Source organism: Erpetoichthys calabaricus, chromosome 4, assembly GCF_900747795.2.
Source record: "Erpetoichthys calabaricus chromosome 4, fErpCal1.3, whole genome shotgun sequence".
NCBI classification, from domain to species: Eukaryota; Metazoa; Chordata; class Cladistia; order Polypteriformes; family Polypteridae; genus Erpetoichthys; species Erpetoichthys calabaricus.
The window spans coordinates 266,307,994-266,329,082 of record NC_041397.2 but is presented as its reverse complement, the minus strand read 5'-3'; the positions used below and the strand labels follow the sequence as shown (position 1 = coordinate 266,329,082).

At 36.9% G+C, this 21,089-nt stretch overlaps 1 protein-coding gene across 1 annotated transcript in view; it reads right to left on the bottom strand.

Annotated features, from left to right (window-relative positions):
- Positions 1 to 21,089, bottom strand: part of man1a2 (mannosidase, alpha, class 1A, member 2) — a 527,240-nt gene that overhangs the window by 27,760 nt on the left and 478,391 nt on the right. The window contains exons 10-12 of the mRNA XM_028800742.2: positions 19,164 to 19,279; positions 17,305 to 17,524; positions 10,564 to 10,736 (exon numbers count right to left, since the gene is read on the bottom strand). Of these exons, the coding sequence (XP_028656575.1) occupies positions 10,564 to 10,736; positions 17,305 to 17,524; positions 19,164 to 19,279 (509 nt within the window). The remainder of the gene's footprint in view (positions 1 to 10,563; positions 10,737 to 17,304; positions 17,525 to 19,163; positions 19,280 to 21,089) is intronic.

Sequence of the window (21,089 nt, the reverse complement as noted above, 5' to 3'; positions counted from 1 at the left end):
GGAAGATTTACAAAACTTAAGAAACCGTATTTGGTGTAACATCTACACTTGTAATTTTAAATGTCTTGAGAATGTTTCTCAATATCATAAGTTATTTATAATATCACAAAGACACATTGGAAGTAATATGAACATTTCTTAGTGGAATATGTTCAAAGTAACCATTCTTGTTCTTAATTATTTAAAAACCAAGTGTCTTGTACCTGCTGTACAGATGCTAACGGTTCTGTAAATCATCTTGTGCTGCCAACAGTTGCATACAGTTGTCTTTGTTTATATTCTGATTAATCAGGACATTTTCATGTATTACCCAAAATCATCCATGTTAATTGTCTTGAGTTGCTTTATATTATATCATTAATTGTTATATAAAGTGACTAGTACTCAACTGTGAAAGACGAATGTCGGCTTCAGGAGGGACACAGTTGCTGAATTTTTTTATTCCCGTCACACCTTTTACTAAGAAATTAAATTTGTTTTCTAATTGATGCCCTCACTCAAACAGGCTTCCTTCTTCCATATTTCAGAACTCAATATGTATGTTAATAAAACTGCAGTGCCTTACTAAAGCTTTTACAAACTTAAATTTTAGTACGCATATTTATATTTTAAGTTTTCATAAAATTATCATGTGTGGTTGGATACAGTTACTTTCCATGTATGTTACAATAGATAAAAGACATGAGAAATATCCCTTTTGGAATAAAATGTAGCTATTTTGCTTATCACCTTTTTAGTTATTCATTATAAAATTTATGTTGTGTAACACAAGCAAATACATTTAAGAGTTAAGACATCTTAATTAAGAATCTGATCATAGCCCAGCTGGAAGTGGCAGCTGCAGAACATAGCCTACAAAGGCATGGCATGGAGATAGTTACAGTAGTAAAGGGTAAAATATGGTGAGAATATGCCTCAGAAAAACAACTATACTGAGTGGAAAACATACATTTCAACAATGATTTTCTTAAGGAGGTGAAACTGACTTTGAAGAAATGTAAGCTTAGATAAAATGTCTGGGGAAGAAAGCTGTAACATGGTTTTGCTGATCAAGTACAGAATATCACATAATGACAGCAAAATTACTATGCTGGAACCGTAAGCATGTACTCGATCTCAAGATATGTTAGAAAAAATTAAAGGCTTACTAATCTGGTCTAGGCAGCAGAACTTAGCATTCCAAATGCACAAGTGTTTGGTGTTTTGATGGTGGATTTGTGTCGGGTGGGGGGACTGACACCAGTCATATCTTTAGTTGTTTTTAAAATATATGGTGATACTAACTTCAAAGCAGTACGTCAGCCAGATTTTCAATGAACATTTCTTCTCCTCCTAAGACAAGTACAGAGTTCTTTGTTATAGAAAATAAGAAGAGAATATTAACATACTAAGTGCCATGAACAATGCAAATGGGTGTTGTTTATTTCAAATTTTGAATTATTTTATCAGTGTGCACGTCATGCTTCTGTCCTTCCCTCACTTTTCCTAAATAGTTGCACTGCAAATACCTATGCTTTTTTAACTATAACATTGTATTCTGAAAATGTGACAAGCAATTTAATTGAAAATTAGTTCCTAGGTGTGAACTGCTGCTTATCTACTCCAGCTCACACATGACCAGAGTTGCATAAATTTTTTTACCTTGACAAATACTCTCCTGCTGTTGCTATTCTCATTTATCAAACATTTTTGTCCAAATTGTCTGCAGACAGCTAGAAAATAATTACTTAAAAAATGTCACACTTCCAATCACTTGCATTGTTTCATTATGTGTGACTGTGATGCCCGGTTGCCCACAGATGAAATTACCTGGTACTTGGACATTGATAGTCATGACCAGGATTTTTAGGGCAATGAGAACTCAAGACAAACAAAAGTGCACAGTGCAATTTTATTCATCAAACAAATCACCAGGGCAATATCTAAAGATGCAATAAAAATTTGGTCCATAAAAGCCACAAACAGTGGTAGCAGATCTTTCCATTCATCCAGTGCTCTAGCTATGTCAAACTCTACATGCACCTGGTCACCTTTCCTAGTGGCCATAGACACTCGCCACAGTCAGCGATCTAGTGTCTTCATGTTTGCCTTCACCAGTGCTCTAGTGATTTCAAGCCCTTCAGGCTTCGGGCCACCAGACCTTTCCTCCTTTGGTGTCGATAGCTCCCTTTCACTAACTACTCTGCTCTAGCAATCACTCAAAGGAGCAGTTATCTATGGGAACAACACCACAAGCTCTCCAAACTATCAACTCCTGCATTTGGGCTTTCTTTCACCTTTCCTCGATTTTCTCCCCAATCTCCTCTCTATGATTGCACTTTCTTTACCTACCAGCTTTCTCTGTCTTACCCAGGCTTTTATATCTTTATAGATGCAGGTTCTTTGTCTATTGACCTGCGGAGTGTCAGTAACAAACTGCTGAGCTGATTGTGCTTGTACATCAAATGAGCCATCAACTTTTTTCCCCACTGAACACCCCGCTGCCATACAGCTTTGCAGCAGTGCGCCCCTACACCCATCACCCTAAGCTATTTTGAAAACTGTGTACCACTACAAACCTCAAAATCACTTCACCACAGTGATAATGAAAATAGACAAATCTGAAAAAAATGAGTGAAGAACAAAGTGCTGGAAGGTGGCTTGCTCATGATTTTTTCACAGACCCAACAATGCATGCATTAACAACCAAATCACATGTTCCATCTGTCCTTCCAACTTTAGCTCAGTACAAGATTGGATATGCATTAGCATCTTTATGTAGCACAAGCAAAGAAAACAATGCTTATTCTCTTATTTGAGTACATTGTTCTGTGATCTCTGTGAAAACGTCAGCGAACCACTCACAACCACAATGTGCCTCCTCACACATTCTCCTTTCCAACATCAAATTGATGCTGGCTGTGTAGCTCATATACTGAAAGCTTTCAAAATGTATTAAGACAGCAGGCAAAGTTTGTGCAGAACTACAACTATGTTATGTTTTAAAAGTAAGAGCAGAACATAACTGTAGCTGAAAAGTTATACATGATAAAAATGTTGATACCCTTTCCAATAGTGCAAGTTAAGAAAACCTGATATGTCTGCCATCAAATTTTGGATAGATGCCGATATAAATAACAAAAACACTTTCTAATACTTTCCTATTTAGAGAAAAATCCCATAGGATTGCCAGGAAAAAGCAGCCTGCAACTGAGGTGTAATATGATTTCTTGAACATTTTACAGGCAATACATTTTTACATGACTTTCCATGGCAAACAACCTACCATAGATACTCGCGTATAAGTCGAAAAATTTATGCCTTAAAATTCATTCAAAAAAACAAGGTCGACTTATCCGCGGGGCAACACAATTGTCCATAGAATTTGGGTAATGACATTGTACACTCAACGCTTCACAGTGTAAAGTCACTGTTCATCTGCCGTTTCCCATGATCTTTGAAATAATTATAAGCCAGCAATACTATTGCTAATTAGCTAGTTTTTTTCTAATTTCATTAAATAATTCTTTAAACTGTGAAATACTTGAATTTGAGCATTAGCTTTTGCAGGTTTTGGATAACAAACATACAATTAGCTGCCATGTGCAACCAGATTTGGAATCAAAAGAACCAAGGTAACGCACGCTATCAATGCGATGCAAGCGCAGCCCGCGATTCAAAAAATTTCTCTGCCTACCTGTTTGTCTCGTCTGACAGTAGCTGAAAAGCAGCATCAGGAGTTAGCAGCCTGAAGTAGTCAAGCAGCGGGTGATCTGTCGTGTCCAACAGCAAGCCATGTTGTCTTGTGAAGTCCGGTAGCCAGTTTGGCTCCCACGGATCAATGTCTGGGTATTCCTCCCATGCGAACCTTGCCGTAGGTGCATCGGCTGAGTGAATGCGTTCAGCTGGCAGCCGATCAGCTGATGCCGGCTTCTCACTCTCTTGCTTGATTCCTGATCACTGTCAATAAAATCCGATTCTGAAAAATCAGAGAACGACTCAGCGATAATGTGCAAAACATCATCTGCTGAGTGTTTTCTTTTCTGCACTCGCTTCGCTCCCTTGTGACATATCGACGCCATCTTGCCTTTGCTTACATTTCGCAACTTATGCACACGCAAGGATTAGTTGCCGAGTTAACGAGTCTAGTATTTCTCCAAGCACAGAGGGAATGCCTGTGATGTGACAGTGAGTTTTGTCACCATTAACAACTGATTGTCGCCCTCTATCTCAGATAGCTGTCAAGTTTTACCCTCGACTTATACGCGGGTCATAACAAATTTTGTAATTTTCGGCTTAAAAATACACTCAACTTATCTGCGAGATCGACTAATACACGAGTATCTACGGTACTTGCCTAAAAGACACTATTGCTTCATTCTGTACTGTAAAAAATATTAAATGGGATCTGCCACACCTCTGCAAAAGGCAACACAACAGATGGTCAGGCAACAAAACAAAAGTGAATAAAGATATTGTTTTTGTGTGTGGGTACCGCTCATGGACTGCAAGGATGAGTGTGAACTACTGATGTGGACACTTTTATAATCAGTCCATCAAGCTGTTTGCCATGTACATACAGTACATATTCTGTGAAATATGAAAGTATGGCAGCTATTTTTATTAACTATTTAGAAAAATATTAGCATTTTTTATTCCTTATATTACACTTTCAGTGGATTGCAAAAATGTTTTGATTTTTACGATTAAATACTTAAGCGGTTGATGCTGCGCTACTGTGCAATTTTGGAAAGTTGATTGTGTCACAATATCCCTTTTGGTAGAACGGCGCAGTGCCAGGAAGGAAGATGCACATGCAATACAATTAAATAAAACAGTGTTAAGTTTCTTCATAAAGATGTCAAAAATCGCTGAGGCCTGCTGATGCAAACTGTTTTGTAATAAACCTACATGCCACTTACCATTTACAAATGTTTACATACAGTGCATCCGGAAAGTATTCACAGCACATCACTTTTTCCACATTTTGTTATGTTACAGCCTCATTCCAAAATGGATTCAATTCATTTTTTTCCTCAGAATTCTACACACAACACCCCATAATGACAACGTGAAAAAGGTTTACTTGAGGTTTTTGCAAATTTATTAAAAATAAACAAATTGAGAAAGCACATGTACATAAGTATTCACAGCCTTTGCCATGAAGCTCAAAATTGAGCTCAGGTGCATCCTGATTCCCCTGATCATCCTTGAGATGTTTCTGCAGCTTAACTGGAATCCACCTGTGGTAAATTCAGTTGATTGGACATTATTTGGAAAGGCACACACCTGTCTATATAAGGTCCCACAGTTATAGTTCATGTCAGAGCACAAACCAAGCATGAAGTCAAAGGAATTGTCTGTAGACCTCCGAGACAGGATTGTCTCGAGGCACAAATCTGGGGAAGGTTACAGAAAAATTTCTGCTGCTTTAAAAGTCCCAATGAGCACAGTGGCCTCCATCATTCATAAGTGGAAGAAGTTCGAAACCACCAGGACTCTTCCTAGAGCTGGCTGGCCATCTAAACTGAGCGATCGGGGGAGAAGGGCCTTAGTCAGGGAGGTGACCAAGAACCCGATGGTCACTCTCTCTGTCAGAGCTCCAGAGGTCCTCTGTGGAGAGAGGAGAACCTTCCAGAAGGACAACCATCTCTGCAGCAATCCACCAATCAGGCCTGTATGGTAGAGTGGCCAGACGGAAGCCACTCCTTAGTAAAAGGCACATGGCAGTCTGCCTGGAGTTTGCCAAAAGGCACCTGAAGGACTCTCAGACCATGAGAAATGGTCCATCCCCATGCTGTGGGGATGTTTTTCAGCGGCAGGGACTGAGAGACTAGTCAGGATAAAGGGAAAGATGACTGCAGCAATGTACAGAGACATCCTGGATGAAAACCTGCTCCAGAGCGCTCTTGCCCTCAGACTGGGGCGACGGTTCATCTTTCAGCAGGACAACAACCCTAAGCACACAGCCAAGATATCAAAGGAGTGGCTTCAGGACAACTCTGTGAATGTCCTTGAGTGGCCCAGCCAGAGCCCAGACTTGAATCCGATTGAACATCTCTAGAGCGATCTTAAAATGGCTGTGCACCAACGCTTCCCATCCAACTTGATAGAGCTTGAGAGGTGCTGCAAAGAAGAATGGGCGAAACTGGCCAAGGACAGGTGTGCCAAGCTTGTGGCATCATATTCAAAAAGACTTGAGGCTGTAATTTGCTGCCAAAGGTGCATCAACAAAGTATTGAGCAAAGGCTGTGAATACTTATGTACATGTGATTTCTCAGTTTTTTTATTTTTAATAAATTTGCAAAAACCTCAAGTAAACTTTTTTCACGTTGTCATTATGGGGTGTTGTGTGTAGAATTCTGAGGAAAAAAAATGAATTTAATCCATTTTGGAATAAGGCTGTAACATAACAAAATGTGGAAAAAGTGATGCGCTGTGAATACTTTCCGGATGCACTGTATACACAGAAATTTGTGAGTATAGTATGTAGTTCACCATAAAATAATAATAAGGACACTTTTCTGCTGAGTAACAGTGAGACCTGCCATTTTTTTAAAAAAACTTTTTTAATTGAAAATGCTATGCTAACATTTAAAGTGAAAATATACTGTATGCAAAGACTTTTGTTATCTTTATGTTTTTTTCAACTGGTATCAGGCTACCTATAATTTTTGGCCGATAGACCATTTGTGAAAACTGAGGTCTCCAGGACTCTAAACAAATCATATTATGTGATATCATCTGCTCTGTACTTGTATTATTTTTATTTTACTATTACACTGTATTGAGGTTTACTTGTGTTTTTTTCTCTGTATTGTATTGTATTGACCCCTTCTTTTTGACACCCACTGCACGACCAACCTACCTAGAAAGGGGTTTCTTTTTGAACTGCTTTTCCCAAGGTTTCTTCCATTTTTTCCCCGACTAGGGTTTGTTTTGGGAGTTTTTCCTTGTCTTCTTAGAGAGTCAAGGCTGGTGGGCTGTCAAAGCCCATTGTGGCACTTTTGGGCTATACAAAAAATAAATTGTATTATATTGTATTTAGACACCACTTGGCAAAGCCTTGGCAGTTATAGTACTACAAAAATGTGTGGTGATTCCAGTTTTAATATATTTCCAGATCTCAGTAAGGATGTACCATGTAATTTTGCCTACTTCAAATATATTACTATACTGTTTCTGGATAAAGATTACATTCAAGGATAATCATTGTTGGTGACCAGGCTTACAGTACAGTGGTAGAGCTGTGTCTGGCCACACACTGGTGAATAAGGGGACAGCAGGAGTTTCAAGGGTATACTCAGTGGGGTGCCTGTGTTAAAGATCAGTGTGGAGGACATAGTGCTTCCAATCTGTTATATTATTTCAAGGCTTCTTAAATACTCCCAAGTATATGATGTATAAATATGCTTCAGTAATATTCAAAACAGTACTCTTTTTTTTCCTTCCTAGTGCATCATCATCGTCATCATCATTTTTTTTAAATATAGTTTTTAATAATAATACATTCTCATACATGCAGATATGGATCATCTATCATTGGACTATCATTTTCAAATCAATCTCTTTAGAAAAGGTTTTCTAGCAATTTAAACCATTTCTATTTGTCACCATCTTCAGTACTAGGGTGTTGTACCGTGTTAGCCATTATGAATGTAGAGAAAAGCCAAACAAAATGACACCTTTTATTGGCTAACTAAAAAGATTACAATATGCAAGCTTTCGAGGCAACTAAGGCCCCTTCTTCAGGCAAGATGTAATCGCCTGAGTTGCCTCGAAAGCTTGCATATTGTAATCTTTTTAGTTAGCCAATAAAAGGTGTCATTTTGCTTGGCTTTTCTCTACATTCATAATGGCTAACACGATACAACACCCTAGTACTATTTGTCAGAGTTAAATTTGTGCTTTCACTGAGAGAATTCTTCTTAAGATACCCGAGAGGCCAAATAATATTCATTTCTGTGAATATTATGAAAGGAGAATGCTAGAAATGATGAGCCTAATCTTGAATATTTATGGAAGTATATACATAAATACCTACCTCTGAAGCAAGAATAAGCTTGAATTCTTGACTGAGTCTGACCTTTTAAAAACTACTGTTTAATTCAAGCCATTCGCATTATGCGTACAGGGGAAGAAGACAAGTAACATTTTAGCACACCCAATACATACAGTATGAGGAAAGTTTTCAGTGTTCTTGCAGGAATTAATACCACCAAAAAATCTAAATCTATTAATAATAATTTAAAGTTATTTCACAATTATTGCACAATCCAAGTACTGTAGGCTTGATCAAAACACAGCTATACAGAACCAACACTTATATAAAATTAGCATTATTAAATCTGTTAAGACAGAAAATGACCCGGTCCTGGTGGGTATTAAATACATTTTGTACATATACATATGAAAGCTATCATCAGTAATATTATCAATATTTCACGTAACTTAGATAAGCAAGATATGTTCAAAACCATTATGGCCATATTTATACCTGTTTTTCTAGGAAAAATTCAAAGGAACTGGAGATTATACCCCATGGTTTTCTGTTTAAATCTTGGTTTTTGTATGAACCAAAGAGGGTCACTTAACTTGTCTTTGCTACTTTTAAATGTGCAATGGTGTATAGTAACTAAGGCTTTACACTATAAAACCACAGGGCTACTTATTTAATCCCTGCCTTCCCTCCCTGTGTGACCCTGAGGAAGACACTTAACTGCCTGTTCTGCAACTGTAAAGAAAGTGCATAAAAACAGTTGTGACATGTCCTATTTCACCTTAGATGCTGATGTGAGCCAACTATACAATTAAAAAAAAATTACAGACCCCTAACTCTCTTAAATGACACCACAAAAGTTCAGGCAAAAACAAACAATAAAGTTAAGAAAACGGAACACATCCCATTAGTTTTCAGAGCAGATATATTTATTATTGGTAGGATTTCTTTATTTTTAACTGTTTTAAGCAGTACACAGCTGGATGAACAACAAGCTTCAGACAGATTGATGTGGTTGTTATTTTGCCACACTCTGAAAGCATGTGTGTGAGGCAATGACAATAGCCTAGATAACACCTTTGTATTTAAATCCTGATTCCTTTGTTTATACAATTAAATAGCATGTGTTCAGTTACCTCTCCTTTTTATTTTTGCTATTAACTCATGCATTATTTATTTGCATAACATTGTGAAGATTCAGTAAATTCAGACTGCTCAAAAAAAAAAAAAAAGGTTTCCATGTATATATGTGATATACCACTCTGTATCACTAACACAGATTCTTCACTTCATTATTCTTTATAGGCAATAGATGATTGTTGGAAGATTCAGGATTCAAGCTAAATGGGAGTAAAAATATATACTATTTCCAAGAAAATGCTCTAAAGCTCACAATTCCAAACAAATTAACAAATTCAGGACTCACAACTGTAATAAAAAGACCTCTTCAAGTAAAGTTTCATTGTCCTCCTGAACAATATCAGGACCTTCCAACTGCTCCAATACACATGTCACTAATAAGAAATACTACATGCACCTATCCTTTTTATACCACATATATTCAAAATGAATATCTTTTTTCAGACTTTCAATATGTTTAATGCATGCCTATTTGTATACACTAGTAAAGTTACTATAACTAATCTCATTTTTTCTTTTTTTCTAAATGAAACTGCTTCATCTATAGAAATAAAAACTTCAAAGACCTAGGACAGTGTGAAGTGCAGGAGTAGAAAACTCTGTTAGAAAATATGCAAGCCTAAATTATACACCTCTTAATCTTCAATGACCTAGGTTACAATATTTCTTTCCTTTTGCACTCTGATGAGGTCCAGTAATATCACATTCATATTTAAAATGTAAAATTCAAATGCTTTCTATTACGTATATTACTTTGAATATTCAAAACCAAACTGAAAATGTTTAAAACATTTACAAAGTTTTCTTGTGATGTCAAAGAAGCAGCATTGCTGAAGAGGATGTGTACTGTATAAAGGGTTTTACAGACATTAAAATATTTTTGAAAGATTTCTTTAAAAGAAAACCATTCTAGTGGTAAGGTATTATATACATGAAGCCACTTACCTAAACTATTAATGGGTTACATGCTATAATAATACATTTTTTTTATTATTTTAGTTTACAAATAATTATGGGTGGCACAGCTGTGCACTGGCAGTTACATCACTTCACAGCTCCAAGGACCTGGACTCTGTTTTTAGCTGGGTCAGTGCCTTTGCACAATTTACACATCCTGCGTGGATTTTTCCAAAACACTCTGGTTTCCTTCCAAATTTTGATAATGAACAGGACAGGGTAAGTATTAGCTGTCCACTGGTCTAGTAAGAGCATTTGTTGTGTGTGAGTGTACTCTGCACAGGATCAGCATCATAAACAGGGATGGTGACTTTTCTTCCTACTCATTTACATAATTTTACAGTAAGTTTAATATTGGTATACATTAAGATATGGAATAACTCTATTGACTTCTAAAATTTTAAGATAATTTGAGGCACATAATGAGAAGGTAAGCTATGCAGTAATCAAACTTTAATATACAAACAAACACAATTTATAAACAGTACCTGTGCTGCCTCCCAACCCCACTGCCGGTACTTTGGATCATGTGTAAATCTCCACATATACCAATAGGTCTCAATCACTTCTGGTCGAAGAATGTAGTATTTTTCATTTTGCCGGACTGCAACTGCTTCCAAGCCACTGTCAAACTTGAATGCTTCTGGGCCGAGTTTTAAGACTGTAACACAACAATATGATAAAATAAAACAGTTTTTAATGCAGTGGGTTGTTCATCTCATAGCCATATTATGAACAGAACAGGAATATTGACTTATTCCATCACAGCAAAAATAGCTTGCTTTGAACAAAGAAACTAAACATAAAAACAAAGTAAATTGGATATTTAATTAATAAATTACATTCACAGAATTTGGTTTGAAAATAGTTCTATAAAGCAGAAAACAGTACACACTAATGTAATTACAGTGTAAAGCCTTTGCTTTAAAAACTGGCAGTAGTAATTTAAAGCTGACACATCACCTTTGTTTCATTGACACAGTTTCTTTCGTTTGGTCCGATACAGCAAGGGGCAATGCAACTGCCTCCCACTGCATGTGTACAAACTGGAAAGACTGGAATGGGCTGCAGTTAATTTAATCAAAATTTAGGATTAAGCAGTTCATGCAGCAGTAATATTCATATTATAGCATTTTTTATTAACATGTTATGATTCCTTTAAAGTAACTATTGATATCCAAGATATTGATTTATTTACAGAAAATATTGAAAAACCTGCTGCAGTTTATCAAGGACTCAGAAATTATATTTGTTTATAGGCTGAATGATATTTCATGCTTTAAGGCATTTGGTTGCATACTGCACAACTACTCTTAAAGCTGTTCTTCAAAATGTTATATTTTCAAATTAGTTCTCATACCCAAAATTGTAATATTTGATATCTTAAATACAGCTAGCCTACTGTGATATTGATAGTCACCTTTAACAAATGGTAGCTATAAAATCAGATGTGGTCAATGTAAGGGGGGTTATAGTTTGACATTAAATTCCACCTGAAGTACATAGCCAGCATGGATCATGAGCAAAACTGTTGATTTGATGGGCTTCAGGATAAAGCTGGTATTTGGCTCGCTTTCCATTAAAGTGATTTCAAATCGAAAGCAACCGCAAAAGAAGCTGGCAGAATGTGAGCATAAATGTGTCTGGTGAGACTTTGAAATCAATACCATTAGCAGGTCACAGTGTAAAGCAGATACGTTATTTAAGGCTTTGCTGTGAGAAAACAGTGATACATGGGAAGTGGAAAAATGGCGGTGTGTCAAGCTAAGAAGGGATCAATGAGTTTAGGCGTCACATTCTGTGGGTCAAAGCCATATTTATATGTAAAGCTGGTAAAGTAAGTTATCAGAAAAAGTGTTCTCAAATAAACTAAAATAAAATGGACTAGTATAAACATGCATGGCAGTGCACCTCTTCTCTCACAGGTGTTAGTAATTTACATTTCATAAACGCATTACATTAGGTAACTAATACAATATTATTATCAGTTACATTTCTTTTGTTCTTTCAGTTGGACCACAGGCAGGCCAAGTGACTTGCTCATGGTCACATAGTGTAAGTAGCAGGATTTGAACCCTCAACCTCCAGTTTTGAAATCCTAGGGTCCAAAGCCTTAACCACAACAGCATACTGTTCAATAAGAATGAGAACAAATATGTACAATGCGACAAATATATATGGTAAGTCAACTTCTTTTTACTAAACACATGCAAGAACTCTTCCAAAACATAACTTACAAGTCTAAAAAGTTTCATGTTTCTCCATGAATTTTTAAAACTAGTTCAAAGTCTCCATTACAGATTGCCAAGAGATGCTAGACTTTGAGAATATTTAAACAAATAGGAAGAATAATTGAAGGGTTCAGTTTCAAAACCCCCTACTCTGATCTTTTTGGTTAAAATGAGATGAATCACATGGTAACTATTTATTAGCATGTGCAACGTACTGTTTATTGCTGAGCTATTTCATTTAAATATTCAAATAAAAATATAATGCAGAATATTTGCCTAAATATAACTCATGTTTTTGAACAAGGTCTTGGAAATTACAGTTCAAGCTTAAACAGTTAATGTTCTCTAGAGTTCACGAACATGGTACTACCATGGTACAGGAGCGCCGCAGGGAACTGTACTTTCTCCGGTCCTGTTCAACCTATATACATCAGACTTCCAATATAACTCGGAGTCCTGCCACATGCAAAAGTTCGCTGACAACACTGCTATCATGGGTTGCATCAGGAGTGGGCAAGAGGAGGAGTACAGGAACCTAATCAAGGACTTTGTTAAATGGTGTGACTCAAACCACGTACAACTGAACACCAGCAAAACCAAGGAGCTGGTGGTGGATTTTAGGAGGCCCAGGCCCCTCCTGGACCCCGTGATCATCAGAGGTGACTGTGTGCAGAGGGTGCAGACCTATAAATACCTGGGAGTGCAGCTGGATGATAAATTGGACTGGACTGCCAATACTGATGCTCTGTGCAAGAGAGGACAGAGCCAACTATACTTCCTTAGAAGGCTGGGGTCTTTCAACATCTGCAATAAGATGCTGCAGATGTTCTATCAGACGGTTATGGCGAGCGCCCTCTTCTACACGGTGGTGTGCTGGGGAGGCAGCATTAAGAAGAAGGACACCTCACGCCTGGCCAAACTGGTGATGAAGTCAGGCTCTATTGTAGGCACGGAGCTGGACAGTTTGACATCCGTGGCAGAGCGACGGGCACTGAGCAGGCTCCTATCAATTATGGAGAATCCACTGCATCCACTAAACAGTATCATCTCCAGAAGGAGGAGCAGCTTCAGCAACAGACTGCTGTCACTGTCCTGCTCCACTGACAGACTCAGGAGATCGTTCCTCCCCCACACTATGCGATTCTTCAATTCCACTGGGGGGGGGGGGGGGTAAACGTTAACATTATACAAAGTTATTGTCTGTTATACCTGCATTTTTATCACTCTTTAATTTAATATTATTTTTTATCAGTATGCTGCTGCTGGAGTATGTGAATTTCCCCTTGGAATTAATAAAGTATCTATCTATCTATCTATCTGCCTGTGTGTGTGTGTGTGTGTGTGTGTGTGTGTGTGTCTGTGTCTGTGTCTGTGTCTGTGTCTGTGTCTGTGTCTGTCTGTCTGTCTGTCTGTCTGTTCTGATGCACATTAATTTATACTCATTTTTATTGCACACTACTTGAGATATATTTTTATTTTGCTTCTGCCACTGTTTGTGAGCTTGCTGTATTGAACAGCCCATTTACATGACCTCAATACAGCAGTGATTCTGAAAGCTTTAGTCTTTGTACACTCGTGGTCTACAAGGCATCAGTCATTGTGTTAGTGATGTTTAAACTACTCAAATATGTTAGTCTTTTAGGTACTTACATGACTTTAAAACTTAAACACTGCTGTTCACAAACATAAAACATGTATTTACCAGACTATGTCACAGAATAAGCATCTTATCACTGAACAACTTGATTCACCATGGCCTCAAATGCATAATCATTTTCTTGTGTTTGATTTCAATGTATGGTACTTTACAGTTCAGTAAAATATTGCAATGGGCACTGACAAGTAAAACAGGAACAGTATGTGGAATTGAAAATTCGGCTCTTCCTTTATTCTAGCACATTTAATAAACTACAGTTGAACTTCTAGCACTCTTCTAAACCAAAAAGTAAGAGTGTTACATCCAGCTTTGTTGCTTTGTCAATTCTGCACTCATTCTATCCACCAGCAGTGACTGCACTCATTCTCAAGAGCCTGAAAACTACCCCAGGTCTGGTTATGTACAAGCATTAATGACATGAACTTGAAACATGCTGCCACAAGGAGACGATGGAGTGACCTGAGAAAGGGAGTGATGTGTTTGTCTTAACTGGTTGAAAATGATGTGCATTTTGAAGTATCTGCAATGACTTGACAGTACATTCCAGTATCTCTGCCACCGATGATGGCCTAGACAAAACATTGAAATGAATACTCTGTCAGATCTGATCTTGTGGATCTTATATACAGCAAGTCTTTATGAACAAGAGACTGCTGCAATGTGATCGGTGAATGTTAGCTGGTCATCAATTATCACTTCAAGGTTACATGCTGACAGTCACGCAGTCTATCTTCAAAGTATCCATTAGCATTATTTTTTGCTGAACTAAAGACAACTTAAGACATCTGCAACTTTGTGCAGCATTGTGAAAAAGTAGCAATTATTCATTAACCATTGTCACAGATGACTGGGGTCATTACCTGGCCGGGATGCCTGGAGGGACCGGAAAGGGACAGTAACAGCTTCCGGGGCACAAGGGGGCAGCCGCCCTGGATAAAATGAAGACCACGGGAAAAGGACAAAGAGGTTTTGACCTGTTGGGAACCATGGCCACCGCCAGGGGCCACTTTAAGCCTCATGGGACCTGGGGAACTGTCACTTCCGCCACACCAGGCAAGATGGCGGATGAACCCGGGGTAAAGGGCAACACTTCCGCCACACCAGGAAGTGTGGCCGGAAGATCGTATTCAGCCACCTGTAGCACATCCGGGCAGGAATAAAAGGAACTGCCTCCTAACAGTCGGAGAGCCAGAGTCGGGAGTGGGAGTTGGACGAAGCTCCCAGGAGGAGAGTAGAGGCGGCTAAGGACATTGTGAAGTCTGGAATTGGGGTGATTATTGCTGAGTGCATTGTGTGGTGTTTGGGACTGTGTTTATTTGTGATGAATAAACGTGTGAAATTGATAAAGATGTGGTTTCCGACTCGTGGTGTCTGGGCAAATCTCACACCATGTAAAGCTTTACTAAGGTTAAAGGCTAAAAGAATTCTATTACATTAAGAATATGCAGAGTAAATTGTGAATCACTCTTTAGTGTTCACATTAGCCCAATCAATGGACCATCACCTTGTCTCATATTAGTGGAAGCTGATTAGCAAGTAATGAACTACAAAATGATGTTTTCCCTAAGTGAAATGAAAGGGTAAAGTGTATCTAAACATTTACAATGGCACACTGTTCATTTTTAGTTTTATATATCTAACTAGGACAAAACAGTTATATTAAGTGACAATAATTCAGTGCAGGTTTTAATTAATGTATAGGTGAAGTAGTGTTATCTAGTGTTCCTTTTCTAGACTTATAATTAATAAATTCAATAAAAGCAGACTTTATGGCAAAAAGTCTTTAAAATGTCTAACATGCTATTCACTTGGCAGTTAAGGATGTCCCTAAAACTCTGTATATAATCCACAGCTTAATCCCTAATGTAGCTGGTACTACAATAGAACCTTCAGATGAGAAGGGTGTGGAAACTGACAAACGGCTAAAACAGACTCGATTAAGAAGATTTCAGTAAAGCTGGAAATTATTCAGTTATTGAAGAATATTGGTTTCTAAATGCCAATGGAAATCAGCTTGGAGACAAAACTTATCTAAACTCTGGCTGGGGATCCAGTAAAAGTCATAATCATCACTTAAAGATGAAAAAACATAACTGGTTGTGGGACAAATAATCAAATGCCCAAATGTTTTTCTTGGTTAATATTAAAGTCTTTCCTAAGCCCAAACAAACTGATTTACACTTTCTAAAGAAAAAATAAGCAACAGTCTCCTACTAGTAATGACACAACAAGAAAACTGTTTACTTCTGTTAAGGTTTCATCTGTGGTAAACGAAAAACAAAAAAAAACATTGGCTGTCCTAATTATACTGCTATTAATGCAATGTATTCAATATTAGATTAAAATTATATATCTGCACTAAAGCGATAAAAAAAAATAAAAGGCATATGAGCAATACAATCATATGATGTATGATAACGCTTAACCTAAACATAACATTTTCCAACCTGCTTAATGCAACAGTGCAAAAGTATAATTATAAATAGAGTAATCCTTAATTATGTTTTTTAGATATACTAAACAAAATATTCTCTACTTCATGTAAACACCACACTTGCCTTTTAGAAATATGGAAATTGTGCACTGTCTGAATAATACTGTGCATTTCAAATGAGAAAAGCTATTAAAAATAGGAGTTAAACACAAACCTAAGCATCAATAACTGCTAAAGCAAAAACATTACTTTTAAGATCACAATTAGACATGGTAAGGAGAGAAGATAATTAGGATCACTAAATTACAGATTGGTACTGAGACAGAAGGAAAGTTAAGGATATTTTTTTTATAGGTTTTATTTTTACATGGCAACAATAACCACAAAACAGTATTTATTAACGTAAAGTTATGCAATGCTGACTCAAATTTATTTTTAGGGTCATAAACAGTTAAAAATTAAAAGATAGAGCCTTGACCTGTTCCAAGATTTGTAAAAGAGAATTATTTAAAACATTACTTTTAGTTCAGTTTAATCTATTCTTATGTAGTACTCTGTACACAGTCACTGGAAATTTAAATTTTGTGCAAGCATGCAGAATACAATAAAAATTAAGATCTATCTTTGAAGATGTTAAAATATAGTGTACCTATACCTGAATTCCTGCTAATAATGAATTTTTGCAAATATGTTGAGGATTCAGCAGTTCACAAACATCATTTCACAACACAAGTATATAACCTAAATAATATAAGCTTGTGTGACAAGACAGCTCTCTGAACCCGGACTCCTAGGTATTAAGATACTTCTTAGGGGTAGCTCAGCTATGAGATGCCTACTTTAAATGTTGTTTTGAATGCTTTTCTTAACTCCACCAGATTCCCCTTGTTCAATCTATCTTACTCACCTGTTCTGTCATATGATTCATGGCAGGTATGTGCAATCTCTGCTCCCAATTGCAAGTAATGCCCTGCCTTTTCTCCTGGTGAACCATCTGCCCCAAGAGCAAACATCCCACCAGCAAAACAGGTTAAATGGCCCATTTTCCTCTCAAGATGTCCATTTTTCCATTCCCCAATGAATGTTAGACCACCATTTGACTTTCTAATCAAATGTCTTTCAATTGCCTGAAGAAGGAAAGAAATACAAATGTTCATATTTAGTTGAGGAATCAAAATATATCTCTGCATGAGCTTACTATGTAATAAAATTAATAAAGTAGGTAAAATGATTATCTTTGCTTAAGTAGAACCTTTCATTACTGTAGACTTAAAAGCAAAAGCAAAAAACAAAAGCAAAACAAAAACTGACATGCCAAAATAAAACTGAAACAAACATGACCACATAGGACTTCTCAGGTTAAGACAAAATTTTTCAAGGAGATCCTTGCAACAAAAGTAAGCCAGTGGAGAAAGTTAAGTAGAGGTGCTACAACCATATAGTCAACGAGACATTTAATTGTTAAAGCCAGCAATATAAATTTTAAAGCTAAATTTTAAGAACACCCAATTTAATCAGAAATGTAATTGAAAAAGTAGTGTATAATGAATTACAAATAAAATATTAAGGATATACAGAATTACACCATTCTTATTATTCATGGAAGTTTTAGTTTTGGGAAGCCCTTTGAATTGGCACACAAATGTGAAGGTAGCCTAATAAATTACATTACATACACATTATTTGCTCAACCAAGTTGCCACACAAAGATCATACGTAGCATTTAAAATCCCAGTGTCCACAAAGAACAGAGCAACATCTTTAGTTGCTGCTGTGGAAAATCTAATTGTTTTCATCTCGAATACACAGATCCAGAGAAAGGGAGTTTTCCCAGTGGTTTATCCAGGAAACACCATTGCTGAAGTTAGCACACGGTCAGAAGGACGTGTCTTTTCTTCGAAGGGGTGAAATAAATGGAGATAATGTAGCATTCATTATGATTATTATATATAATTATGATATAGCACCTGCTCATTGGTGCAACTGCAGCTAAGCAGAAAATGACAGCAAAGTGTATAAATCTTTAGGGATGTATTCACAAACAATGTTGGGATCATCTGGAACAAAATTCAGAGTAATGTGGCTGGGGAAAAAAAACCTAGACCCCCCTCCCCAAAACCCCACCCTATCCCCAAAGTATCTGAATGCAACAATGGGACACATTAACTATAATAGCAGATATCAGTACATTATGCAGTGTCTACTATAAAATACCAAACAAATGCCTTTAAGAACTATCTGGTGGTGTCTTGTGAAAAATGATACTAACCTATGTTATCTTGTTATTTTAAGTGGCACACTTAAGTTGACAATCATGACTCTAACAACCAGCAAGTGTGACCTTTACATCAAAACTCAGCAACATTAAACATTTCCATATACTTTAAAGTGATTTGTTAGTAGGTTTATAGAAACTGCTTTGGACTTTGCATTGTGTTCTGGTGGGAAAGCATTTTAGCAGAGGATTATAATTTCAGATGACATAGCTTTCCTTTGTTCCTTAGACCCCCACATGTGGTGTTAAAAGAAGATAGGAATGGAATGTGAGGCAGGGAGTCACAAAGGAACTTGATAGTGTAAGTTTAAGTTTAATCATATTCTTAGAAAAGTGTGATGTGTTAATGAGCTTCAGAGATTCCTGGCATAGAGAGTGTGTATTTTAGTAATATGTGCACAAAGAAGTGTAAAATCACAAAAATACATACACATTAAAAAGAGATTAACTAATATTAGAGTCCCTTTGTGAGAGCTATCACATGTGCTTACCTCAATAGCGTCGTCATATAACTGCCGTGCTTCTAGATCTGTTTTATCAGACATTAGCCAGGCTTTTAATAAGTATTCATAAAAGCTGTCACCCAGTCCGCCCACAGATGTATGATCTGTTGAATAAAGGGGAAAAAAACTTATTAGTTCCCAAATTTATATATTATCATAACAAGTGCACAGTTGCAAATTATCAATGTGTACTGTACAACAAATAAATAAATAATGAAAATAATTAAGTAAAGGAATCTGTACAGTCCTGAAGGATCAAAATTATTTTAAAATAACTATTTTTAGCTTCTAATTTGCATTAGGCCAAACATTATGTTGATCCCCAAATAATAATAGAAGCAGGACTTTGCCCTGTCAAACATTTTCCATCCTCATTAACTATTTACCATCAATATGTCTCGAACTTGTATGATGACTACAATGGTTGCAATAAAAAAGCACACCAGAATATTTCTGACATGTTTATCTACTTGATGCTTTGATCCAAACAGTCTTAAAAAGCATAAATTGTAAACAGATATTATTATATATCTGCAAATGTAGCACTGTCCAAGTTAACAGATTCATTCAGTGGCACACTGCAAGTCCACGGTGGAAAATGAACTGCCATCCTTGTGTAGTACAGGCCAAAAACGTAGCCACAAGGACTCACACTCCTGCGCACTCAACTACTGATTTTTTATTTTCACACCTTGTTAGAATTTTAGATCAGCATTTACTAAACTGGGTTATTTATTTTATATACAACCCTAATTCCAAAAAAAGCTGGGACGCTGTGTAAAATGTAAATGAAAAAAACAGATTGCAATGATTTGCAAATCTCATAAACTCATATTTTATTCACAACAGAACACAGAAAACACATCAAATGTTGAAAGTGAGACATTTTATTACTTCATGAAAAATATTAGCTCATTTTGAATTTAATGCCAGCAACACATCTCAAAACAGTTGGGACGGGGCAACAAAAGGCTACAAAAGTAAGCGATACTAAAAAGAAACGGCTGGAGGAACATTTTGCAACTAATTAGATTAATTGGCAACATGAATGGGTATAAAAAGGGCATCTTAAAGATGCAGAGTCTCTCAGAAGTAAAGACAGGCAGAGGTTCACCAATCTGCCAAAAACTGAGTCTACAAATTGTGGAACAATTTCAGAATAATGTTCCTCAAAGTAAAGTTGAGAAGACTTTAAATATCTCATCATCTACAGTAGATAATATCATCAAAAGATTCGAGAACCTGGAGAAATCTCTGTGCACAAGGGACAAGACTGAAAATCAATATTGGATGCCCATGATCTGTGGGCCCTCAAGCAGGAGTACGTTAAAAACAGGCCTGACTCTGTCATGGAATTCACCGCATGGGCTCAGGAACACTTCCAGAAATCATTGTCTATGAACATAATTTGCTGTGCTATCCACAAATGCAAGTTAAATCTTTATCATGCAAAGAAGAAGCCATATGGGAACATGACCCAGAAACATCACCATTTTCTCTAGGTGAAAGCTCATTTAAAATGGACTGAGGCAAAGTGGAAAACTGTTTTGTGGTCAGATGAATCGAAATTGGAATTGGCAGCATGCCAATGCTGAAAGGTTTATACAGGTTTTAGGACAACATATGTTCCCATCCAGACAATGTCTTTTTCAGGGAAGGCCTTGCATATTTCAGCAAGACAATGCTAAACTGCATACTGCATCTATTACAACAGCATGACTTCGTAGTAAAAAAAGGCTGGGTGCTGAACTGGCCTGCCTGCAGTCTGGAGCTTTTACCAACTGAAAACACGAAACAAAAAATACGACCCAGGACTGTTAAGCAGCTAGAATCATATATCAGACAAGAATGGGACAACATTCCTCTACCAAAAAAGTCCACCAACTGGTCTTCTCAGTTCCCAGATGTTTACGG